Below are 27,313 nucleotides of genomic sequence, written 5' to 3'. Positions count from 1 at the left end.
AAGTTAATTTGTCTACACTGGTCTTGAACCTTCGACCGTTTGATCGAAAGTCCAACACGCTAACCACTTTGACAAACACCGCTAATTTTTCATATATATGTGTGTTGGCTAAAAGCACTATACTGTATATGTGTGTAATCACTAAAACTATAAAAGAAAATGAAAACTTTTAATTTGATATAATTAACATACAGATCCCAGGTCAAAACTGATTTGTGTAATAAAAAATAAAAAAAAAAACTATTCGGCAAAGTGTAATTTCTGAATATATCAACAGTACAACAGCAGACTCCACATAATGACTGACCTGAAAAGTTTACAAGAATCCACAAATAAAAGAAACAAGCAGCAGCTACATTGCTTGTGAACAATTTTCACCATTTTAAATAGTCACCTAGTATTACAACCCTGGAAAGCATATACCGTATCTTCATCTTTCGAAGTTTTATAGTCTTATCAGTATTAACATTTATTATTTCAATACACGCTAAGCCTAGGAGTAAAATTAAAGGAATTACTTGTCTAGATGGCTGAGGTACACCGGCTCCCATGGCATGTGGACCAGGACCTTGCATTCCTCCAGCCAGGGGAACCCTAGGAGCTTGTGCAGGGCCCCTGGCATCAATTCCTCGTGCTTCACCCGCTCTAGGATCTCGAACACCTGAAAGATTCAGTGCAGATTTTAATACCATTTCTTTATTTCCAATAGAATAGTTGGGATTTGGGTTCTACTTTAGAAACAAACACACAAACATATTAAATTAGACCACTTAACAAATATAAGACACTGAATTTAAGCTAAGCTTCAGCCAAATCTGGCCAGCAAATTAGATTTGCAAAAGCATAATTAACCTCTCTCTGCAATCTAAAGTAACAACTAATTTAGTGGTTATCTTAAACAAGAGTTCAGTTGCAGCCAAGGATCTGTAATCCATTTAAAGACTGACTGCAATAAAAACCTGCAGGAACCAAGGTCCCCCATGAACTAAGTTCATTTTTGGTTAATCAATTTAAATACCCCACCTCTAGCTTCAATGGGAGGTCCTCGCTGATCCATCATTGGTCCTCCTCTGGTTTCTACAATCATTCCCCTGGGTTCTCCCATTTGAACACGTTGCTCTACCATTGGTGCACCTCTGATGTCATGGGCAGCACGCATATCAGGAGGGGGACCACGGCCATCATGGGATATGTGCATCTGTGGTCCCTGATGAGGCGGTGCATTCATAAAGGCTCGACTGAAAGACATGTACAAAGGATTCAATGAAAGATAAATGTTTAGGAACAGAGCAGGGAAAAAGAGAAATTAAAAAAGAAAATATAAAGCAAAACATTTATTTAAAATTGCCAGACATTGGCAGTTAGATCTGGTGGTTCTGGGCTGGTTTATTCTACAATTATGTAGAAGGTCAAAGTGCAAATCAAGGGTACTGTATCCTGGAAATGGAAACATAAGTAAAATATAAAAATAGCAAAAATTACAGGTACAACCAACCCTCCTTCCATATTAGTATTAATGTGTATAGTTAAACATGCTATTAGAAAACCAGAGACAGCTCTATATAAATCTTAAAAAAATGTAACTTAAGTTGATAGCCAGGATTTCTGAATTAATGGTTACATAAGAACAAATATATGACACAGAAGACAGAATCATTTTTGGAAGGGACTACATACCAAAACAAATTCTATGTAGATTTCAGCTCAATTACTAAATATTACTTGATGATGTAAAAGATGATTATCTGAAGGACTGCTTTCTCAGATTTACTAGAATATTAGCATTCAACTGTCAGAAGAATGGAAGCTTTATGAAACAAAATTTTTGTTGCATCATAGCTCTTTCTCTAAATATGGAAATGATTCAAAAACATATTTAGATATACTTCAGGGAACCTCAGCTGAGACAGTAATGAGGATTAAGTGCACCTACCTTTTGAACATACACACTCAAAATAAGGTGGCTTTAAAGACATCCTTAAGGAGTAAATAATCCAGCTTCTATTTAATACTAACCTGGGTTCCACTACCTCCCCTGTGACCGAATGTAGCGTTCCTCCACGTGGATCATTAGGACCATCTCCTAGCAGACCTCGAGGCGGTACAACAGTTGCCACAGGAGGAGCACCTCGCATTTGGGCCCGGGGATCTCCCATTGGCACTAAGGAAGGAGAATAAAGGGGAGTGGAAAAAAAATTTGAAAATGTCAGTATCACCCCAGAAAGGAACTGAGAAAGATCACTATTCTTTGTATTAAAGAAAATAATAATATGAAAACCTAAATATGCTTTGAAATCAAGTCTTATAACCTAATGTTAAATTTTAAATCTCTACATGTTGATGTGTCCCTATAATCTAGGCAACTAAAAAATGCACTCATCTCTGTAAAATAATTTGCGCACAGTATGTTGAGAAAGGAGGGAAAAAAAGCAAAACATGCTTAACTCAATGTTCATTTAAAATGCCCAGCATAAGTACAATTTTATCAAAATTCCTGCAAAAAAGTTGTGGACAAATTCCACAGGATACTGAGTGGTTACTTTAAGATCATTTGTTTGAAAAAAGTGCTTTTACTCCCATGCAGCGCTTTCGTTGCTTGGAAAGGTGAAAAATTATAATTATTACAGCCTTTAAAACGGTCTAAAAAAAGTGTATATTACACAAAATTCATAAGACATAAACATGCAACCATTAAAATATAATTGGGTCATGCACTCGCTGTATTAAATCAAACGCAAACAAATAACCTAATTAAATTTTAACACATATCAGTGTCAATTCTTTCAGAAGCATTAAGTATACATATTCAAAGCTATTCATGCAATATTATATTAACAATTAACAGGTTAAGTTTACATTTACAATAAAGCTTTGCTTTCTATTCCAATGTAATGGTCAAATGCACCTATTTACATTTGATAACATTCTGCTCGTTTCTTACATACTCTCTGTGAAAACAGAATTTCATCAGAGGTGACAGAAGAGTGCTTTTTTTTTGTTCAGCTAAATTTCTTACGAACATGTTGCATTTACAATGTTTTCTTTTCCTGATTCCATTGCATTTTTTTTTAATTGATTACATACACATACAGTATCTTTATATAAATCATATTACAAATACAGACATGGATAAATTTGTTGGTATCCTACAATGGTCTCTGAAAGAACCTGAAACTGGAAAAAGTATTTGGAATCCATCATTGTTTATTCCATATTCAACAAAAATCAGACTTTGCTTTAGAGTTTTGAATCAACTGAATATTTTAAAAATTAACACAAATGAAAATGGAATGGAAAAATATGATGGAACCCTTAATCTAATACGTTGTTGCACAACCTTCACTGCAAACACTCAATTCCAGTAGCTCTCAATGAGACTTCTGCACGTGTGAACGAATAGTTTGGCCCACTCTTCTTGACCAAACAGCCTTTTCCAGATAGCATGTTTCAGTTCTTTCCATCGATGTTCAATAGGATTCAAGTCAGGGCTCATAGAAGGCCACTGCAGAATAGTCAAGTGTTTTGTTCTTAGCCATTCTTGGGTACTTTTAGTTGTGTGTTTTGGGTCATTATCCTGTTGGAGTATCCTTGACCTGTGAATTAGACACAGCTTTCTGATACTGGGCAGTATAATTCACTCCAGAATGTCTTGATAATCTTGAGATTTCACTGTTCCTTGCACAGACCCTATGCTCCCCATGCCATAGTCAGCAAAGCAGCCCCAAATCATAACCATGCCAATGCCATTTTTCACAGTAGGTATGGTGTTCATTTCTTTGAAAGGTTCATTTTTTCATCTGTGGACATAGAGCTGATGTGACTTACAAAAATCTCCAGTTTTGTCTCATCTGTCCAAAGGACGTTCTCCTAGAAGCATTGTGACTTGCTAATATGCATTTTAGCAAATTCCAGGCTTTTTTTTTTTTTTTTTTTTAATGTTTTTCTTCCAACAATAGTTCTTCCATTGAGCTCACTGTCACTCAAAAAGCAACAGGTGGTACGATCAAACACTGATGGACCTTGATCCTGGAGTTCAGCTTGTATCTCTTTTGAAGTTGTCCTTGGCTTTTTATCTACCATTCTCACTATCCTTCTGTCCATTATGGAGTTGCCAACATCCAGGGAGGTTGGCTTCAATCTCATGGACCTTAAACTTCTTAATAATATTTGCAACTTTTGTCACAGCAACATCCAGCTGCTTTGAGATGGTTTTACAGCCTTAGTCTTTAACATACTTCCTATAATTTTCTTTCTGATTCCCACAGACAACTCACTCTTTTGCTTTATCTAGTCCATGTTCAGTGTGGGATACACAATGATAGCAAACAGAAAAGTTACTGCTTTTCTCCATTTGAATAGGCTGCATGAATCATACTAATTAAAGAAAACAGCTAATGTGAAAAATAACTAATCCAATTATTTATTATCTTTTCTAGGGGTACCAATAAATATATCCAGGTCACTTTAGAATATCTTTGTATAATAAGCAAAACATTATCTCTTTTTACACTTGCTTTACTCAATGACATATCAAAGACCTGCACGTATACACAAGAGAATTACTTTTCATTTAATCACTTTTCAGGAGACACATAGCACTTTTCCCAATGAGTTGTATGAGTACTAACAAATTTTTCCATGTCTGTATATATATTACATACTATGGAGAAGTATTTCAGACAAAGTAAACTAACTAAGTAACTATGCAAATAAAAATGTATTATGAAATGTGTAAATAATTAAATGTTTCATGAAATCTGTTGCTTAATTATTTATGTAGTTATTTAATAATTTCTTTTGCACACATCATATATAATATGTATTAAAGTAGAAACTGATTTTATGTTGTATGTATGGTTAGAGTTGAAGTGATGTATTGGTCTAGTATTTAAAGGTGATTGCACGCCACAGCTGAATGTTTAAGAATAACTAACTAAGAGTAACCATTTAACACCATCAAATTTACATTCCACAACTTAATGGTCTTCCAAACATTTTTCAAAGGTAGGCTCATTAAGGACTACAGCTGTAAGCAATTTATTGCGGGGCAGTAGCGAGACTATAAAACACTCTAAGGAACTCTGTACTAGAAACATTGCAAAGTGTCACCATACTACTACCTATAAGGGTGGTGCACCTCCAAAATATTAAAAGGAGCCAAAATGTTATTTCTAAGGTGCAAAAATAGAGGGAAGACAACGGGGGAGAATAGGCAATAAATTCAAAGTCCCTCAAGCTGAAAGATAGCAGTAGGGAGACCCATTAAGTTACGCATTGCTCTCTGCTCCTCTTAGTAATGGAAATGTGGTTTGGGTGTAGCTAGGCCCCTTAAGAGTGAACGAAGGTATAGAGCTTCAGGGAAATCTGGATCTGCTATTGGGAGTTTGAGTAGGAAGGTACAAGATGTTCCCAACATCATTTGTGACTGCAGAAATTATAACTAAGCTTCCCAGAAAAGCAGTTCCTAGCCAGAGCTTAAAAGCCTCTTCTAGTTATAAAAGTTACTGATCATGGAGCCAGGGGAGTAAAAAGAGGCAAGGACGCAACTGGTAGAAAGATAAGAGGCTAGAACAAGATGAGAAAATAGAAGGAGCAAACAAGAAGGGACTATAAGATATACATTCTTGGTAAGTAAGTGGACTAGACACTTTACTCTGTAGATATGGCTTAAACCTCCAGAAGAGACAGTAGCACTTAGACTACAGGTTTGTTATGTTACTGTGTTTTTTGTGTAATATAATCCCCAACAACCTGCAAGATCCTGCATGTATAGTGATGAAACAACAGTGTGGAATATTAAACGTTATTACTGTATTAATTTCTTTAGATGTTTAAGGAATTGTGGAAAAATATAAACAACACAACCAAAAAGCACCCAATGTGTTGCATAAATTGAATTAAATCTTTGTGCTTTCTCATTAACTTCTTTGTGTACCATAATTTTGTATACAGTTTTAACATAAATGTATTGTATGTGTTGGAAAGACAAAAAAAGGACATAAGACAAATACATTTCCAAATGTTTCAAAAATAAGTTAAAAACATTGGATCAGCTATAGGACACTCTAAAATCAAGCAGCCTGCAACTATCAGTCCCAGTACACAAATATAGTTCACCTTGGGACATACCTTACATCACTAGTCCAGTGCTGATCCTGGAGATCCAATGTGACTGCAGCTTTCTCTTCTATCCAGTTTCATATTAAATTTTAACTCCAATTGAACACAGTTTTATTAACTAGCATTTTTTTTTAATTCTGCATTTAGAAAAGACCAGCACTGTCAGATTTACATTTCTACAAAAATAAATATTAATATTTTTGCCACAGTTTTAACTCTGTTTTGTCATGTTTCATAGTAATCCAGCTTTGTGCTGAATTTTCCCTTAATTTTACCGTATTAATGAAAACATGGTGGCGTGAACACCAGGGCAAACAACACTCAATGCTGAAGGGAGGCAGGTAATCCAATGACAGACCCACTAGAACAGTCATGTTAAAATAATGCCTTAAATAACCAGAACACCTGGAAAAGCAGAATTAAAATCAAGATGATTAAATTTCTTAAAAACAAACACTATATTATGCCCACGCAAAATACAAACATTCTTGCAACTTTTCAATAAAATTTAGCAAGAACAGTTATGAAATTTCTAGTGTCAAGCATTTCATCATTTAGTATTGTTTGCCCTGGTGTCTACTTCATTCACTGTTAATTGTCATTAAATGAGCTAAAATTATGGGAACAAACTTCATAGAAAAAATGGCCTAATAGAAAATTGCATAAGAGAGTATTTCTAAATGTTAGTTTACATGCCACCATTTTTAACAACCCAAGTTTCCATTTATGTCTCATTCCTGATCTGGGCAGAGCATCACATCATTACTCTGGGTGATATTTTTGAAGACTTTTCTATTCTACCCTCCTGTTTTTTCTTTTATCTCCCACTCTGTTCTGTTATCAGGTCTTGTAGTATTCCTCTGTCTTATCCACTCTCCTCTCATCCTGTTATGTTTTTCATTTCTCTGTCCACTCAGACAAAATCTGTCCATTCTACACCTGCCCTTTCTTTTAGTCTGAGAAAGTGATCTCTCACTGTCTGCTCCTTTTGATAGGGACCTAATTTTTAAGAACATCACTTTTGCCTATATAAATCCCAATTATCAGAATAAACAATTCAAATTTGTACATCGCCTATATATCACTCCCCCAAAACGGTTTGCTGTGCACCTGTCTAATGATCTTTGCTTTTTTTATTCTTCTAAATCCTCAGGTACTTATTTTACTTTGTCCTAAAGATTCAGCCTTTTGTCGGGCTGTGTCACAGTTTTCTTCTGTCCTCTCCTATAATATCCCATTTACTCCTCACATTTTCCTTCTTTTGGCTCTTTCTGCTCCTTCACTTCCACTTTTCAGCAGGGATTACTCTGTTTGTGCACTATCACTGTAAAGTAACCCTTAGCTTAAAGATGGAAATCTCCTGACCCTGTATGCTTTAACATCTGTTAAACCTCTTTATACAATCTTATGCTTCTTGACCCATCTACTGCTCAAATTAATGGTGCGACCACCTCAAATATATCTAAGTGGCAAACATATATACAACTACTTTGGACTCACCTGGATGGGAGCTTTACTTAAAGACCAGATAGTTTTTTGTTTTTTTTCTGTGTGGAACTGTGCCTTCTCTCCTCCTTGACTGACTTGTACTATGTAGGGGGGCGGGGGGTGGTGGATGTCTTATTTTTCATTGACAAAAAAAAATTTGTTCTAAATGTAAAAGTCTCACAGTACACTTTTCCAAATGCAGAATATGAGAGGACAAAAGACCAACTAATTAAAATTAGTAGATTAGTCAGAGGTACAATGACTCATTGATTATAAAACTTGATGGACTGAAACCTGTAATCACATAAGTCCTCCAGGACAATGATTAGACAACACTGCCTTACATTTTATGTTATAGTATATCAACAAAATGAACAAACTTGATTTAAAAAGTAAGTAATAGTACAGGTATACAGATAAACGACAGGGTTGACAAATATTAAAAATCCAAATACTTCCAGAGTATACTAATACCAAGCAAAGTAGAGAAGCACTTGTCATTTTTGTAACAGTAACTAAATAAAAATAAAATAAATAAATAAAAAAAATTCCCAGTAAACTGAGAAATGAAATTTACTTCTCTATATTGAGCATCTTAGTCCATTATTTCTGTATAATACAGGCTGCTTGACACCATATGCATGCACCATTCAATTTACAATCCAAGCACATAAGCCTGAACTTTAAAGACCACGGTTCTGTGAATACCTTGTGCCCGTTCAATTGCAGCCTGCCCTGTCGATCCTACAGGTGAGTGCTGAAGACTTCCTGGGGCCAGCAGGAAATAAAGCACAGGAGACAAACACATGAACAACTACGAGCTGCAGTCTTAGCCTGAGGAATGGTATTTTGTTCACATGGTTCTAAGCGTTCAAACTAAGGTTAGAACAATTAAAGGCAATATTTCTTAAATGTTTAGTTTGGATGTCTTAAGGAAGATTACAGTATGTTTGGCTAGTAATAAAATGTAATTCTGACGACTTAATAAAAATTTGTTAAATACATAGGATAAAAAACAATATTCACTGCACAAAGCATTACACCGTGCCCTTTATAAAACACCAATGAAGCAATCAAGTTTCCAAAACTGAAAATGTAAATAAAATCATAAATTGATACAATCCATTAAATGTATAATTTACTAAAACTGACATTACCTAAATTCTGTATACGGATTTAAGTGCCAGATACTAAAATATCTTATATGGTTTATTCTTTGGGGAAAAAAATAATGTTCCTCTTTAAAAATACAGTAATACCTTATTAATAGATCTCCAGTGAATTAGGCTCCTTTATAACGAAGTCAACATAAAACACTATGGTGCATATAGTGCACCAAGTCTAGTACCAGTCTGACAGAGTGCTGTAGTAGGCATTGTTGTTGATATTGTGTGTGCAGTTGAACTACACTTGAATGATTAGCTATTTCACACATACTACAGAAACACCACATAGCAGAATCACAAGGGTTAGCATCCAATGATAAAGTAGCCAGTACAGAGCATAGAAGAGAAGGTGTGGATATAGTGCACTGGTCTGCAAGTCTGGAAATGCTTTTCTGCTGCTTAAGTCCAACAGACCTGTGGCATGGCCACCAACGAGTCTGCTTAGGGATCCCGGAATGATCAGCTCACAGAGTTGTGAAAAATGAAGCAGATGGTGTTGTTTCTGAGCCCAACTGAGGTGCGAAGTGGAACTGGCGGCATGAATGTGCAGGACGTGTATAAGGAGATGATAGCATGTGAATCCACATGAATGGAGTGGCTAGTGGCCATGGCAGAGGATGGAAGATGGTATTAGCCTTGACACACCTGCAGACCACCCAGGCTCCCCTTTCCATTTCATTACAGTACATATCCATATTCCTCCTATGTTAAATCTATGTTCAACAACAAGTTTCTTATAAAAACTAAAAGCCCAGAATGTATGTCCTTTGTTAACTGAGGTATTACTGTAAATGAAAGAATTTTTTTTAGGATGGTTCTTAAATAGAAGTTTGCTCTAATGGTCTTTAGCATTTACCATAGGGTTTAATAAACAGAAAAGTGCATAATGAGGACAACTTGGTTTGAAAATATGTTTAGCCATTTTACTCACATCTAAAAATATTTATTATTTTGTATTAACTATATACGAAACATTATGAAAAAATACTTTAAACGATTGCTTGCTCAAATATTTACATAGTTGACCTTTTATAAATTCAAATGATCATTGTGTTACTTAATAAAATAATAAAACTTAAGGTATTTTTCAAAATCTATTTTAAAGCTTAAAACTGAAATATACTGTACCATTTGTGTATGTATTTAAACTCCACATACAAATAGCTGATTGACTCTCCTGCTGCCGCAATTATACCTTTAACTCTTTTTAATTATGTGTTTAGCAGACTGTCACATTTGTTGGGAATGATTTTTGCCTATTACTCTTGGCAAATGTGACTGAGGTTATTTATATTTAAAGTGAGGTGCTTGTGGATCACTATTTAAAATCATATCAAAATACAATGGGAAGTTTGACTGGTACACTTGAGGTCAGTCAAGTGTTTACTCTAGAATCACTTTCTTAAAGTCCAATGTTATGAAGTGTTCCTGATAGAACTGACTGAGGCACTTTTACTACACCCATAGCTGCTTTAGTCTGTGGGCTGTTCAAGATGATTTTTGTCCATTCGGGGGTTACCCTCACAAGTTCCCTTAATCAAGTCAAGTATTGATAGTTGTTAATTTCTATGCAGTGTGTTGGAAGTCAGATGCAGCTATGTTTCATTAATTATTGTGTTCAGAGAGAGAGAGAGAGAGAGAGAGAGAGTCTGATATGCTTTGACATCCTTTTCATTATCTATACATTTTATTACATCATCTGACTTCCTCAGATACAAACACTTATTTTAATGGTAAATTACAGGCATAAAAGCAGAAGGCACTAAGACAAATTTTTTTTTTTGGTATTTGGTACACTATATTAATCCCACGAGGTGAAGACTTTCAAAGATCAGAATATAAAATGTATGACTATGTGTACAACAGGCATATTTAAGTTAATTTAAAACAGCTGACGAGCAATAGCTCAATTTTATATTTAAAATTATACTTGCTTAGCAGGATAGATTATTGTCATGTCCAACCTAAATATATTTAAAAACCTTTTTATTGTCTAAATAAATCCGCAAGGCACTGTATATTCCGGGGAAAACATGGACTGTATATCCAATTAAAAGGTTATATCTAGATGACTTGACTGAGTAACACCTTAATCTGGAACAAAGAATACAACGAAGGTTACACTGCACGCATTAATACTTCAGTCCTATTGTAAACTGTTACATGCTTAGAACTTACTTTGTCTTTAAATAAATATTTAAATACTAATATATGATTGAGTGAATTTTACATTTTACAACTAAATGTATTTGACTGATGGTTTATTAATCAAATGAAAGAAAAAGCAATTCAGGACAAGCCCTGAAGAAAAGTTCAAATTTTCTGGTCTTTTTCTGTCTACAAGCAGAACAATGGCGTCCAAAATGCCAAGAACTGCTGAAAGACAGTTACACCACCAGGAGTGTAATACATCTTCGGGAAAAACATATTTTTTTTATTTCACTTGTGTTGCTGTTAACTGTAGATGATGTGAATTGTTGAATTTTTCAAGCAAGAGATTAAGCTAATTTACACCATCATACTTTAAACAGATTTTTTGATTGAATACTAGTGTGAATCATATAGAACATGACCTAAATGTTGCAATCAAGGATGATCTAAAATAATGCAATTTTTTCAGCTTGGCTGAAAGCATTAACTGTTTTGCTTCACATTTTATCTGCAACAGTATGACCATTATTGATTCTACTAAATTAACTTAATTTATTCCAAGGTGCAGCTTGTCTGTGGAGTGAATGCACTGGACTAGTGTCATGATATCCAAAAGCACGTGTCCCAGGTTTCTCTACACATCAGCATGGTTATTGGTTTGGTAAAAAAAGCAAATACATGCTAAATTTTAAATTAAAAATGGATTAAACACTTTTCATTTATAGTAAAATAAGAAGTGAAAAAATGGAAATGATGCATGTAATTTCCACTTGACTCTAACACATTTGTATACTTCAAAATATGAAGCAGGTGAGGAATAAAATGTCACTAAACAGTTGCTACAAGCTGCAGGAAAAAGTGTGCAAGTCCTTCCTTTCCATTATTTCAACTACAGTATTCTCTCATTCATACAAGTTGGTCTGCAAGACTATACAAAAGAAACAAACCAGAAGTGAAGCACAGTGCCTTTAATTTGAAATATGTTCTTAATTCAAAATTGTGCTGTAGAAAAGGATAATTTAAAACTATCAAAAAATAAAACAATTTGACTCAATGGTAATGCATGAATCAGTTATATCAACTATCTAATATGCTTCATTGTTACCTTTCATTTTCAACTGCTAAAGTATGGCAGATTAAAATTTCTGATGTACTTTCTGTTATTTTATAAGTATACATACAAATACATGGTTTTACAACAGAAGAAACTTTACCTTGCCCTCTGTCCATAGGTATTGTTCCTTGAGGAATAACAATCTGTGGTTGCATAGCACCTTCAAAACACATATCTATAAGAGAAAAGGGCAGCATTAACTACAGGCGCCCTAAATGCATAAATATTAATAATGATGAATTAGTTACATACAGAAAGTACAGAAAAAATATTTGAATTTGGCAAATAAACTTCTATTTGGGGAGTTGTCAATGCAATAGGTATTTGGATTAATTTTTAGCAAAGGGAAACTAAACTGTACCAGCCAAAACTCTCAGGAATGAAAAAGACTTTACCTTGCTAATTACTAATAAAATTAATGTATAATAATGTATATAAAAATGTTTAATGTTCAATTATAGTACAATTAAGGTACAAACATGGGGAGGGAAATATGTTAAAGCTGTTTTTAAAACATGTTCTGCATTAATGGACTATAGTGTTTCAAAGGCTAACAAAACTGTAGTGTTTTATTAGCATTTATAACTAAAACAAATTAATCATATAAAAGAATAGTTTGCATAGAGATTATTTTGAACAACACCTAATTTGGTGAGCACTACCCAAAGCATTTTTGTTGTATATTTTACAACTTAATTTTCTCATACTTATCTAAACAAAAAGTGCATATGTACTGTAGGTTCCTTGAAAAGCTAAGTCCACATAGAAAAACTGTTTCAAACTGATATACTTTGACAGTCTACAGTGATCAAAAGTTATCAATTAAAATACATGCACTGAAATCTCATTTTAACACCTGAAAAACAATAGTACTTCTAAAATAAGAAAGTTATCTAAAATATTAATATCTAATTATTGCTGCATTTAGACGTTCTTGCAAGAATATAAGAATACGAAACAATTCAGGATTTTAAGAAAAATACAGTGGAACCTCGGTTCACGACCATAATTCGTTCCAAAACTCTGGTCGTAAACCGATTTGGTCGTGAGCTGAAGCAATTTCCCCCATAGGATTGTATGTAAATACAATTAATCCGTTCCAGTCCGTACAAAGTGCATGTAAATATTTTTTTTTTTAATTTTTAAGCACAAATATAGTTAATTATACCATAGAATGCACCGCGTAATAGTAAACTAAATGTAAAAACATTGAATAACACCGAGAAAACCTTGAACAACAGAGAAAACTAACACTGCAAGAGTTTGCGCTATAGTGCTAGGAACCGCTTGCTAAAAACACTTTTTTAATGAGTTTTAAGCACAGGGGAAAAAAAATGAACATTTGAAAAATCCGTAATTTAATAAACCACCAACAAAAGTAACATTGCAACAATGTTACGAACCGATCACTGTAAACAGAACTGAAAACAAAAACAAGCCTTCTCTACCTTATGTGTCCCTCTCTCGTGTGTGTGTGTGTGTGTGTGTGTGTGTGTGTGCGTGCGTGCCTCTTTTGCGAGCCTGGAGCACCTGTGTGTCTCTCTAGTGCGCTCCTGTCTGTGTGTGTGTGTGTGTGTGCACGCCTCTCTCACGCGCGCTCCTGTGTGTGTGCACATTTGTCTCTCTCTCGCGCTGCCTGTGTGTGTGCGTGGCTCTCTCTCTCGAGCTGCCTGTGTGTGTGTACGTCTGTCTCTCTCGCGCTGCCTGTGTGTGTGTGTGTGTGTGTGTGTCGCGCTCTCTCACTCTCTCTCTTGCTTGCTGCACAGGAAATGCACAGGGAGAGACTGAACATGTACAAACCGAAAGGGAACCTGGCTTGTTCGTATACCGAATGTGTGGTCGTGAACCGAGGCAAAAGTTTGGCGAACTTTTTGGTCGTAAACCGATTTGTACGTGTACCGAGACGTTCGTGAACCGAGGTTCCTCTGTATTGTGAATCAATATCTAAAGCATGTTTAAATGTTTCAACATATGTAATTAACTTTTCAATTATGTATTTTCATTCAGTATGTGTTTTATATTTTCCTATTTTGTTATGTTCTCTTTTTGGACTACCCATCCATCCATTATCCAACCTTTTACCATCCTGCCATTTTCAAACCTGTTTATCCTGTTCAGGAGTCATTCCAGCAGCACTGGTCTTAGTACATCAAAGAGCACACTCACTAATATAATTCTAAGTTAAAGTGACCAATAAAATTACTCATTCATTTTGCCCTAATAATGTACTTAATCCAAAATTATTTTCAACAATTATTTGTGAATCCTTGTCTGGCCTTATTTATATATTTAATCAAACCTAAGAGATTGTGAATAAATTTTGTTTGGACATTTTTCCTTTATATTTTCTAACAATTAAAGTAAGAATAAAAATTAAATAGATGTGACATGCAATCCTAATCAGAAACCAAGAGAAATAATCTTACATTTTTTAATACAGTATTGTATATTTCAATACCAGGCAAGACTGCCAACCTGTGAAGTAAACTCATACATAGGTTTTTATTATGTTTATACATTTACTTAACCACCAAGATACAGAAACAATATTTTAGCATTTGGTAATATGCTGGATGCTTTTATAAAATAGACAGTAGCAAAGGGATCTTAGTAGTGAGAGATAAAATATATTAATTTATTCTGGATTCCAGTGTGCAAATAATGCTATTCACAAGCAAAGCAAGAACAACCTTTGCGGTTTTTGACAAACACGGAAAGCACAACAAAAAACAAAAGACAAGAGTAATGATAACTGAAAAAGGTACCAAACAATTAAACCACATACCACTTTCTAAAAATACAACTTTAGTATGTGCTAACTTTAAAAGCCTATAAGCTTGGTGTTTAAAATGATTACTATTGAGTCTCACAATGGTTTTTTTTTTTGTTTTTTTTTTTAAGAATACCTAAGGATTTTTTGATGATTTCATTTAGGAATACTCTCGTTCAATGCATCCTATTGCATCCTTTTAACTTTAACTTTTTTTTTTTTTTTTTTTTAATTATGGCAAATTTCACTGGAAAAGGACCTACAGACAAGAAAATAGATGAGTAGAGATCATTCTGCTGAATACATCTGAATATTAGTTTCTAATCCTACCTCCTGGCCCAACAGGGACTGGTCCTGCAACCATCTGTGGAGGTTGTATCATTTGAGGGGCACCATTCATGTGCATTCCAGCCTGTTAAAATAAAGAGATACAGATAACAAAGGTCGCTCAATATATTAAACAAAACTTCAATGTAGTAAATGCATATAAATTAACCAAAGCAGCACTATATTTTAAACAAGAAATGTATTTAACACAATTATCACTTTATTTCAATTAAGTATACAGTAAACAATTGTGGATGTTTCATCAGTATTTCATACCATTGGCTGAGCCTGTGACACAGGAGGATTTGGCTGAGTGAGAGGTTGCGGTCCTGGAACAGTTACAGTCTGAGCATTAGGAATCAGGGGCTGAATGTTTGTTTGGCAATGAAGCATTTTCTAAGAAAGAAATACTAACATTAACACTTGTTCCTGACCAAGAGAAAAAAAAACAACAACAATTCAACTTCTACAGAAAGGAGAACATTGGAAATTTACACTATTTCAAACTACTCAATTCTTAAACTGAAAAGAACTAATTAAAAAAAGTCTTAATAATGACACGTTAGCCATTGCCCATACCAGAGCGATTTCAGGATCGACAATCCTCATGACCACCTGCGCTTGCAGCAAGGCATATGCTAGTTGTGGATTCTGAAGGAGCATATTCCTAGCTTCTTGGGGGCTATTCTGAACACACAGCTGTTTAAAAAATAGCAAACCATAATTAGCGTATCTCCTCTACTATAAAGTAAATCAAACTGAAAGACAAACTACACAAAAAGGGTGTTAAATATAGACCACTTTCTCTATCATTGGATGTAATTCATGTGCAAAAAAAGACACCTTCATTTGCTTCATAAGTTCAAACATTTGCTCCGGTGGCAAGCTGGCGACAGCACGACTTATCGACTCTGGAGCTTCTTCAGGTTGACAAGGCTCCCCATATGGTGACTCGATAACCGGTGCACCAGTTCCCAAACCTGGACAGAAATGAATAGCAGTATTATTTATGCCATCCAGCATCATAACACAGTATTGTATCTAACTCTAAGTATCATTTACAGTGCATCCGGAAAGTATTCACAGCGCATCACTTTTTCCACATTTTGTTATGTTACAGCCTTATTCCAAAATGGATTCAATTCATTTTTTTCCTCAGAATTCTACACACAACACCCCATAATGACAAAGTGAAAAAAGTTTACTTGATATTTTTGCAAATTTATTAAAAATAAAAAAATTGAGAAAACACATGTACATAAGTATTCACAGCCTTTGCCATGAAGCTCGAAATTGAGCTCAGGTGCATCCTGTTTCCCCTGATCATCCTTGAGATGTTTCTGCAGCTTACTTGGAGTCCACCTGTTGTAAATTCAGTTGGTTGGACATGATTTGGAAAGGCACACAACTGTCTATATAAGGTCCCACAGTTGACAGTTCATGTCAGAGCACAAACCAAGCATGAAGTCAAAGGAATTGTCTGTAGACCTCCGAGACAGGATTTTCTCGAGGCACAAATCTGGGGAAGGTTACAGAAAAATTTCTGCTGCTTTGAAGGTCCCAATGAGCACAGTGGCGTCCATCATCCGTAAGTGGAAGAAGTTCGAAACCACCAGAACTCTTCCTAGAGCTGGCTGGCCATCTAATCTGAGCGATCGGGGGAGAAGGGCCTTAGTCAGGGAGGTGACCAAGAACCCGATGGTCACTCTGTCAGAGCTCCAGAGGTCCTCTGTGGAGAGAGGAGAACCTTCCAGAAGGACAACCATCTCTGCAGCAATCCACCAATCAGGCCTGTATGGTAGAGTGGCCAGACGGAAGCCACTCCTTAGTAAAAGGCACATGGCAGCCTGCCTGGAGTTTGCCAAAAGGCACCTGAAGGACTCTCAGACCTTGAGAAAGAAAATTCTCTGGTCTGATGAGACAAAGACTGAACTCTTTGGCGTGAATGCCAGGCGTCACATTTGGAGGAAACCTGGCACCATCCCTACAGTGAAGCATGGTGGTGGCAGCATCATGCTGTAGGGATGTTTTTCAGCGGCAGGAACTGGGAGAGTAGTCAGGATAAAGGGAAAGATGACTGCAGCAATGTACAGAGACATCCTGGATGAAAACTTGCTCCAGAGGGCTCTTGACCTCAGACTGGGGCGACGGTTCATCTTTCAGCAGGACAACGACCCTAAGCACACAGCCAAGATATCAAAGGAGTGGCTTCAACAGCCAAGATATCAAAGGAGTGGCTTCAGGACAACTCTGTGAATGTCCTTGAGTGGCCCAGCCAGAGCCCAGACTTGAATCCGATTGAACATCTCTGGAGAGATCTTCAAATGGCTGTGCACCGAAGACTTGAGGCTGTAATTGCTGCCAAAGGTGCATCGACAAAGTATTGAGCAAAGGCTGTGAATACTTATGTACATGTGATTTCTCGTTTTTTTTATTTTTAATAAATTTGCAAAAACCTCAAGTAAACTTTTTTCACGTTGTCATTATGGGGTGTTGTGTGCAGAATTCTGAGGAAAAAAATGAATTGAATCCATTTTGGAATAAGGCTGTAACATAACAAAATGTGGAAAAAGTGAATGCGCTGTGAATACTTTCCGGATGCACTGTATATACATAGCACACTATCATTATCTAACACTAGATATCGTTTATCTACAGATCTCGGAGATCTGCTAATAAAGGTACTTATAAAAAAAATTCTTAACACTTTAGAATTGCTCCTTATTAATTACAGTATTAATCTCTACTTACTAGTGTGTAATTACCACTAAAGAAATCCAATTATGTAGATATACATGCATACATGAATCAAAGACTTTTTTATTAGGTAAACTCTAGAGAATACTAAAAAAATTTTATGAATCATCCTAAAACAGAACCACAATATGTTGTCTGAATGTGCAATTTCAATTCCAAATTACCACGGAGCCAGATTATTTTGAAAAAGTATCAGGCATAATGGTGAAACTAGTCCTGGTTATGGTTTCAGTCTACTGTGTGGCACACTTATGCAAATACCATGCCAATCTGGAGTTACCAGTCAACCTATATATTCATATCATATGAGTTGTGAGAGGGATCCAAAGTGCTCAGGGAAAACTCTGACAAACATGTGAAAGCAATGGAAATGTCACATAGAACAAAATTGACCTGAGATTGGTTACAACTTAACCCCTCCACCTCAACCTGAAGATCACTCAGCCTCGAAAGTTATTGCTTCAACATTTTTTATTTTATTTTTTTTTAACTTTTGTCTCCATGTTACAGTAATTCACACAACAATGCCTTGTATCATGGGTTTAGTGTATACTGCAATATAGGACCTCTGCAGCACAATAAATCTATTAAACTTGATTATGAAACTGATATTTCCCTTAAATTGCACAAATAGTAACAAATCATTTTGTTTTTTACCTTAACTCTATCAGGTGAACTTTTACTTTAAGAATGTGGGAATGAAAGTCCAGTAACCTGAAGATTTATAAACTTGTAATTTAACTCATTAATAAAGCACAAAGTCGATGAGAATTTTGAGTTATGTAAAGACAACTATTACCAACAGGAAAAAAACAACTTACTCTTTAACTCTTCTTTGTTTTTCTCACTGGCGGCATTGTCCACTCGTAGAGCTCTACCACTGAATTCTCGACCATTCAAGTTGCGCATTGCACTGAGTGCTGTCTCTTGGTCTTGATATTCACAGAACCCATATCCTTTAGGTTTACCTGTTTCTCTGTCATATACCAACCTAGAAAAAGCATATGGAAAACAAACATGAATACATTGCTTTAAAAACTTTTAACAGTAAAAATGATGTTCCACACAATGGATTAAACTTTTTTATGCATGACAAGGCACATTATATCTTTTACTTTATTCAGTTATTAGACTGAAAACACAGGACTATTTCATTTCAAAAGAACATCCATATACAGTTCTACAACCGCCTCTGAGAGGGATTTTTTATTTGCATTTGCATATAAAGCACCTATTGCAATAGCCCGTGTCCTTCTGTCTATCTGCATGAAATAACATGGCCCCCAGTGGACCAATTCTGCTGAAATGTCACACATTAATTTTTCAAGAAATTGAAATTTGTATAGATTGCCCTGTACAAAGTTTTGAAATTTGAAAATCTTGCTCAATTCAAAACGTCTTGTTCAATTTAAACAATAAATTTGTGTACTTTTTTCAATTTTACACCTTGATCGTGGGTACTCCAACTTGCATATTTTCCTCTTTTTCATCTCTGACAGATGCTACTGACGGTGAACAGATCCTCAGTACAAGTTTATGAAACACTGGTAGACTATGTATGCGAGTAGAAAATTACTCGCCATCACTGCTTGCTTGTGTGGGTGTCTGGAAGATCAATATGACATCTGTAAATCAGCTGGGAGTGGACGGAAATGTTTCCATCAGGAAGTTGTTTATGCTTTATGAAGTCTTCCCTTCAGCCCGAGCGCAAATGGAAGAAAACCAGCATACCTCCACTTAACTCCTTGTAATGCTTTACAAGCCAGTGTTTCCCATATATGGGCATTAGTATACAGACATTTTGTGTTGGTCCGCGAAAAGGCAGGCATGGCAAGTATATTAAAACTGCTACTGCCAGTCTGCAACAAGCTGGCTATGAACTGTCACTGGTCCACGGAGCTCCATTACTAGCAAACCTGGATGCAACCCACTTTTCTATCTATTGCTAGTTGATCAGGGTGCTGAAAACTCCAGGGAATATCAAACCCCACTGGTCCATAAAGAGATATCTAACTAAAAACTGTCAATTTGTCAAAAAGGTTGAAGACCACAGTAACTTAAATTATCTTCCTAACCTTAAAATTCTAAAATATAAGCAAGGGAAATGGTATCTAGATATGAATGAAGTACCCTGTAGTGACTGTTTCATTAACACTATAATTTGCTAGGATGACCTGATGACAGACTTGATTTCAGGTTGTGTGTCCCAATAAATAACTGAAGAATACCAAAATGTCAGAATTTTAAGAGGTTGCCAATGTAATAATGTTTTCAAGTGTCGCAAAACACATTGGTTTACCGAAACAAATATAGTCATAATATATTTACAAAAGTGTGCATAAAACCCTAAGAGGGAACCCCACTTAATTAACAACTTGTGTTATATTTACACAGAATTGAAAGGTGAAACAAACACAAAAAACAGAGCACCAGCATTTATTTGTTTATGATTCAAGCACTGTTCAGAATCCTATGTGTTCATTTGTGAAAGTGTTTTGTATTTCCCCATGCCCTGATCCCTTTGAGGTGATGATGAGACAAAGTAAGCATTATGAGAATGGGTTTTATTCGTGGGCATATATGCTATACAAGTATCCTGATCTGGGACTTTGAAAATCTAGTCACCCTATAATTTACCAACAAAGTGCCACATTACCATATATTCATAATAGTCACTCTCTGAAATAATGTCTGCCTTTCACGTCTGTTATTCCCTAATATTTGTCAAAACTAAATAGCTTTTCAAGTCCCATTTTAATGAAAATTACTATGGCAGGACATGCTCAAGTACAGGATGAATTAATTATATTGTTTTTTGGCACTTGCAAATTGACAATGTACAGTGCATCCGGAAAGTATTCACAGCGCATCACTTTTTCCACATTTTGTTATGTTACAGCCTTATTCCAAAATGGATTTAATTCATTTTTTTCCTCAGAATTCTACACACAACACCCCATTATGACAACGTGAAAACAGTTTACTTGAGGTTTTTGCAAATTTATTAAAAATAAAAAAATTGAGAAAGCACATGTACGCAAGTATTCACAGCCTTTGCCGTGAAGCTCGAAATTGAGCTCAGGTGCATCCTGTTTCCCCTGATCATCCTGGAGATGTTTCTGCAGCTTAATTGGAGTCTACCTGTGGTAAATTCGGTTGATTGGACAGGATTTGGAAAGGCACACACCTGTCTATATAAGGTCCCACAGTTGACAGTTCATGTCAGAGCACAAACCAAGCATGAAGTTAAAGAAATTGTCTGTAGACCTCCGAGACAGGATGTCTCGAGGCACATATCTGGGGAAAGTTACAGAAAAATTTCTGCTGCTTTGAAGGTCCCAATGAGCACAGTGGCCATCATAATCCGTAAGTGGAAGAAGTTCGAAACCACCAGGACTCTTCCTAGAGCTGGCCGGCCATCTAAACTGAACGATCGGGGGAGAAGGGCCTTAGTCAGGGAGGTGACCAAAAACCCGATGGTCACTCTGTCAGAGCTCCAGAAGTCCTCTGTGGAGGGAGAAGAACCTTCCAGAAGGGCAACCATCTCTGCAGCAATCCACCAATCAGGCCTGTATGGTAGAGTGGCCAGACGGAAGCCACTCCTTAGTAAAAGGCACATGGCAGCCCGCCTGGAGTTTGCCAAAAGGCACCTGAAGGACACTCAGACCATGAGAAAGAAAATTCTCTGGTCTGATGAGACAAAGATCAAACTCTTTGGTGTGAATGCCAGGCGTCACGTTTGGAGGAAACCTGGCACCATCCCTAAAGTGAAGCATGGTGGTGGCAGCATCATGCTGTGGGGATGTTTTTCAGCGGCAGGAACTGGGAGACTAGTCAGGATAAAGGGAAAGATGACTGCAGCAATGTACAGAGACATCCTGGATGAAAACCTGCTCCAGAGCGCTCTTGACCTCAGACTGGGGCAACGGTTCATCTTTCAGCAGGACAACGACCCTAAGCACACAGCCAAGATATCAAAGGAGTGGCTTCAGGACAACTCTGTGAATGTCCTTGAGTGGCCCAGCCAGAGCCCAGACTTCAATACGATTGAACATCTCTGGATGGATCTTAAAATGGCTGTGCTCCGACGCTTCCCATCCAACCTGATGGAGCATGAGAGGTGCTGCAAAGAGGAATGGGCAAAACTGGCCAAGGATAGGTGTGCAAAGTTTGTGGCATCATATTCAACAAGACTTGAGGTTGTAACTGCTGCCAAAGGTGCATCGACAAAGTACTGAGCAAAGGCTGTGAATACTTATGTACATGTGATTTCTCAGTTTATTTATTTTTAATATATTTCCAAAAACCTCAAGTAAAAACTTTTTTCACGTTGTCATTATGGGGTGTTGTGTGCAGAATTCTGAGGAAAAAAATGAATTTAATCAATTTTGGAATAAGGCTGTAACATAACAAAAGGTGGAAAAAGTGATGCGTTGTGAATACTTTCTGGATGCACTGTATATGAATATAGTGCAAGTGTGTGAGAGTGAACCTTTTGGTGGACTAAAGTCCTGTCCAGGCCTGTTTTCAGCTTTTTGCCTAGTCCAAATGGGATAGCCACTGGCCCTCACTACCCTGAAATAGACTGAGAACATTCTAGACTGTACCTACTGAATTCAGTACATTGATGGCTACAGTGCTACACAGCCCTCAAATGTATGATGATTTTTATGTTTAAAAGAAAATATGCAGGTAAAGTACAAATTATTTATGCTGCATTCTGTCTCTATCTTTATTTATTTATTTTTTTTTGCATAATTCAAATTTGGACCACAAAGATGCATCTGAAACAAAGCAATACTCTGCAAGTGGAAAATGAAAAATATAAGCCAAATGTAAAGCAGAAAACATCTAAGCATTTTTAATTTCCAGAAAGATACACAAAGCTCAGTTTCCACTAGGCACAGATCCACAATGGAAAAGCCTCCTAGTTACACGAAATCTTTCATTAACAACAAGAATTAAAATCTAACTCAGAAACTTTTTGTAATAAGAAAAGCGAAGCCCTTTAGAAAACAATTCTGAGACCATAACACATTCTCTCACCATCAAGTCAATTTCAAAACAAGTAAACGATAATGGGTTGCACTGCCATCTCATGGTTCCAATATTCTGTGTTCAAAAGTTTAAAGACTGTTTTTTCCCCAAGTGGAACTTTCACATAATCCCTGCATCTGTGTGGGTTTTCTTACTTCATACTAAAATATGCTTATGTTAATTGGCAATTTTAAACAGATTCCTGTGTGAATAAACTCATTAGTGCCGAGATAGGCCTCAGACCACTGCAACCTTGAATTACATTAAGCAGGTCTGAAAATGTTATAATACAGTCTAACAATAATTGCAACACCTTTAACAAAACATCATAGAGGTTTTATTATGTGCAACAAAAACTATTTTGCTTGGGGAGACTAGGCACCCAGTTGTTTCTAGGGAACAATTACTCACACTCACTCATACAGAGCCAATTTAAAGAGTGTTAGGGTAATCTGTCAAGTCTTTGGGAAGTTGTAGGAGGAATGCAAGAATACCACCAGTCTGCAAGTGAGTAAAACGGTGATTTCACATCCAAAACTGGAAGTTGCAAAGAGTCCCCTATACTTCTGAAGTTAAGCAATTTTAAAAATGGATGGATTGAATTTGAAATTAATTTATTATACCACTGAAAGGAATCATCAATATGTATCTTATACAGTGCCTTTCATCTTAGTTTTACAGCACTGAACTGATGTATGCAACTATGGGGCCTCATTTTAATTCCCAGCCTGAACACTGTCTAAATGAAGTTTCCAGGTTCTCCTATTTTATCCTTCATCCCAAAGAAAAATATGTTGGCAGTTTGTTTGGTATAAATTAGATCAAGTGCTGCAAAGTAGGTTCCACTACAACTTTTCACAATAAAAGTGGGACAGACCTGCTAAAGAATAATAAAGACCAGGTGGGAAAGTCTTCCGAACTTAAAAAATGTATGACTGTCAGCAACTTAATTTTTATTGGTTAAGAAAAAATAAATAAAAACATGTACTGTACATGTTCCTCCATCCTTTCACTGGCTGGGAAACTCACAAAAGCAAATGTGGAGGTTTTGCAACTATTGCTGATTGTCACATGTGGTTTTTAGTTTTAATATATGAAAATGTGAGGAGTGAATGAACCCTCTGCCTGGATCAACACAAATGTCTGACCTCCAGTTTTAAATTCAAAATAGTTTTGCCTCTACACTGTGGGACATCTGTATATCACCAAGGGCTGCCTGAGATTTCATCTTAATCAATAAATATTCTGTAATTATGTGAAACGTAAAATGCTACTTACGGTTGTTCATCAGCTGATGCAGCTCAGCTGTTTTTACATTTAAAACTACATTTTTCCTAAAATTTAAAAACCATTACAAATGCAATCATTCATTGGACAGCTCTAGGGTGTTCATAGATATTCTATGTGAAGGCCTCGTCCAGTTTTATGCTGTGATATGCTTATCCATAGACACAGATAGGAAATCGAAGGTTAAAAAAATACTGATGGATGGATACTCCATAATTAAAATTTCCCTCTCAAATTGTTGCCTGGGACCAAAAAGAGCCCAACACAGAAACACAGATCAATATGATACACAATAAGGTACACAAACAACACTACATTCCAATATTTATATTTCATACTAAATTAGACTCAACATTTGAGTATCATTTTGAGACAGTTTAGTATTTATACAAAGTACAGAGATATAGCCAGTGGAAGTCTTAACCCCCCCCCCCCCCCCCCCCCCCCGCCCGAGCCCCCCCCCCGCCCAAAATATAAGTTCAAACTATTTAGATTAAACCTCTCTTAATGTTGATCCAAGACACGTTGAATTTCAGTTCCACATGTTACGTATATGACCCTATCAGCATGCCAAGTTTCGTTGAAACCTGTAACAATGAGATCCAAAAATGTGATGATTTGACATGGAATTATCCATATACTGTCAATAGAGAGCGCTCCAAAAGATTCACATGCCAAATGACTTCAATGAACTGATTGTGGTGTGAACTAAGGATGGCTGGATTGCATTATAATTTTGCTTGGAAGCAACTCAACCATAAATTGTCTCCTGCATTGATTTGATAATTTAGCAATTGACACACCACTGGATTACTAGTAATTCCCCTATAATTTGTAATGGCATGAGCATATACTAAGCATATACAGAAGAGTTCATGAAAGAGCTTCTTTCCATGGCTAGCAAAACAAGTGTGTTTACTTACTTTCTGCTTCCTTACAATGCCTCAAAAGTATATACCTATATAAATGTAATGAACTAATAACACGGGAAGTAGTACCATACAACCTTTCACTTTATGTCTTTGTAATGAGGTCCATCTATTCCAAATAACTGAGTTTACCGCAATAAAAAAAAAACAACGTATTATATATCTTGACAAATGAGCAGGAATAAAAAATATACATGAAAAAAGGAAAAATTAAAACACTTGTAATGTGGAAAATTGGATTCTATCTGTAATTTTTTTTAAATGCAAAAGTAATAAAGGAAAATAACATTAGAAAACAGGTAGAAGGATGTTCCTGTAAAACAAAATATGCCTTATTAGGTAAACATAATACTAATTCAAAATGTCTCCTTAGATAAAAAAAATAAAATCTATAAATATTATACATTTCGATAATACTTATTTATGGAAATTCAATATATCATCAGAATGTAACTGTTCATAATTAGCCAAGTGTTAAGCACACCTGCTTTATACTACTTCTAGATCACCAAATTTGAAGATAAAAGAACACACACTTTCTTCTTGTCTCCAGAGGGCTTTTCTCTTTGAATTTCAGAAACAAAATTATTTTTCACAAACATAAGTATTTTACAAGACCTGGTGTCTCTAAATTGGACCAACATGACTCTAGACGCCTGAGTACATCCTGGGATAAGTCGACAAATTCTAATACTGTTTCGTACCTAAAACTGACCACCAGGCCAACTTCTGAAAAAATGTCCTTCAGCTGCTCTTCTGTTGCTTCATATGGAATATTCCCAACTAAAACAATACAAATAAAAATAAATTCAAATTGTACATACAAAAGTGACAAAGGGAAAAAACAATAGTCATTCAGGTGTAAGTCACATTCTAAGATGCTTGGAACGTTGTCATCTATTTTTAGCACTAGCTTAATTAAGTAAAAAAGCACCCTGAAACTCAAAACCAACAACTTTTGTCTCATGTAAGTATAACTAATGGTATATTTGTGTTAAAATGCTTTAGATTCGATGTTAAAGACTATGAACATGACAGTAAACACCTCCGAAGTCCAGTTATGAAATTTTGCCAGAGGAAAGAGAGAAGCGATTAAGCTCCTTACTAACGCTGATACTGTTATCCAGTTATCATTATTAGCAACCTCAAAGTAACCAATTAATTTTCATAAGTAAAAAACAAATAAAAAAATAAAAATTGTGGCATAAGAGGTAAGCAATACCACAAAGATGAGGCTAATAAATGTATTCATTGTACAAAAATAAACAACACAATGAGGAGACAACATGATTAATCTACTTGGTTTACATTATGGATTTTTGTAGATGTACTCATGGTCTAGTAGTGTACAGTGTCCAGATGTCATTCTTTAAATACTTCCTAGAAGATCAAATAATTCAGCAGCCTACATTTCAAACACCAATGCCCATGCTTATTTACACAACAGCATTTGTTAATATGGGACTTACCAAAAACAGATCGTAAAGATCTATCCACAGCAGGATCCCTACCCGCCGCCGCTGCCGCAGCTGCAGCAACCGCTACGTTCGCCATGTTTCTGCTAGCTACAGAAACTTCCGGAGCGTGGTTCACAACCCGGAACATTGCAACTGGCGATTGGGTAGAGTATGAGCCTAAGCTTGACGTCACTTCCGCATTTAAGAGAGCGAGAGAATTCATTGACGATTTTTGGAGTGTAATGGGAATTGTAGTTTTTAATAGACTCTCAGGGCTGCTTCCTATGTATCTCAACGCAAACGCATGTTATTTCCGTAAATGTGTGAATGTAAACTGTAAAATTTAGTTATATTTTCTCTAAAGTTGCAATAGTAACATGATCCTGAATGTACCGTAAGTGTTACGGTTGATAGGATCATGTAAGAAAAGACTATCAACATAATATTACCTAAAAACAAGTACAAGTACTCTATCTAAAAGAAAACCTTTGACAAACAAGCAAAATTGTGACATTCTTACGCTGTCACCCTTTAATTCACCCCGTCTAAGTTGGTTTGTGGAGTCTGCGTGAAAGGGGGCTTTACATTATAGTAAACGTGTATTGAATTTAAATGCTAAAAGATGTGTTCCTTTGTACAAATCAAACATTAGATAGATAGATAGATAGATAGATAGATAGATAGATAGATAGATAGATAGATAGATAGAT

The 27,313-nt window shown here is 36.0% G+C and overlaps 1 protein-coding gene across 3 annotated transcripts in view; it reads right to left on the bottom strand.

The window, feature by feature from the left end:
• The window catches only part of cstf2 (cleavage stimulation factor, 3' pre-RNA, subunit 2), a 33,203-nt gene extending 6,476 nt beyond the window's left edge, over positions 1–26,727 (bottom strand). For 2 of the 3 annotated variants that reach the window (XM_028815899.2, XM_051935072.1), the window contains exons 1-12: positions 26,616–26,727; positions 25,851–25,929; positions 18,715–18,884; positions 15,980–16,116; positions 15,716–15,835; positions 15,413–15,532; positions 15,140–15,221; positions 12,140–12,214; positions 8,317–8,376; positions 2,017–2,161; positions 1,024–1,238; positions 519–661 (exon numbers count right to left, since the gene is read on the bottom strand). In XM_028815899.2, the coding sequence (XP_028671732.1) occupies positions 519–661; positions 1,024–1,238; positions 2,017–2,161; positions 8,317–8,376; positions 12,140–12,214; positions 15,140–15,221; positions 15,413–15,532; positions 15,716–15,835; positions 15,980–16,116; positions 18,715–18,884; positions 25,851–25,929; positions 26,616–26,700 (1,431 nt within the window). In that variant the 5' untranslated portion in view covers positions 26,701–26,727. The remainder of the gene's footprint in view (positions 1–518; positions 662–1,023; positions 1,239–2,016; positions 2,162–8,316; positions 8,377–12,139; positions 12,215–15,139; positions 15,222–15,412; positions 15,533–15,715; positions 15,836–15,979; positions 16,117–18,714; positions 18,885–25,850; positions 25,930–26,615) is intronic. The other variant, XM_028815900.2, reaches the window with a different exon arrangement.
• Between the last annotated feature and the right edge of the window lie 586 nt (positions 26,728–27,313).

Source organism: Erpetoichthys calabaricus, chromosome 12 (genome assembly GCF_900747795.2).
Source record: "Erpetoichthys calabaricus chromosome 12, fErpCal1.3, whole genome shotgun sequence".
In the NCBI taxonomy this organism is placed as follows: domain Eukaryota; kingdom Metazoa; phylum Chordata; class Cladistia; order Polypteriformes; family Polypteridae; genus Erpetoichthys; species Erpetoichthys calabaricus.
Note: the sequence above shows the minus strand (reverse complement) of the source record. Positions and strands in the feature narration are given on the sequence as shown.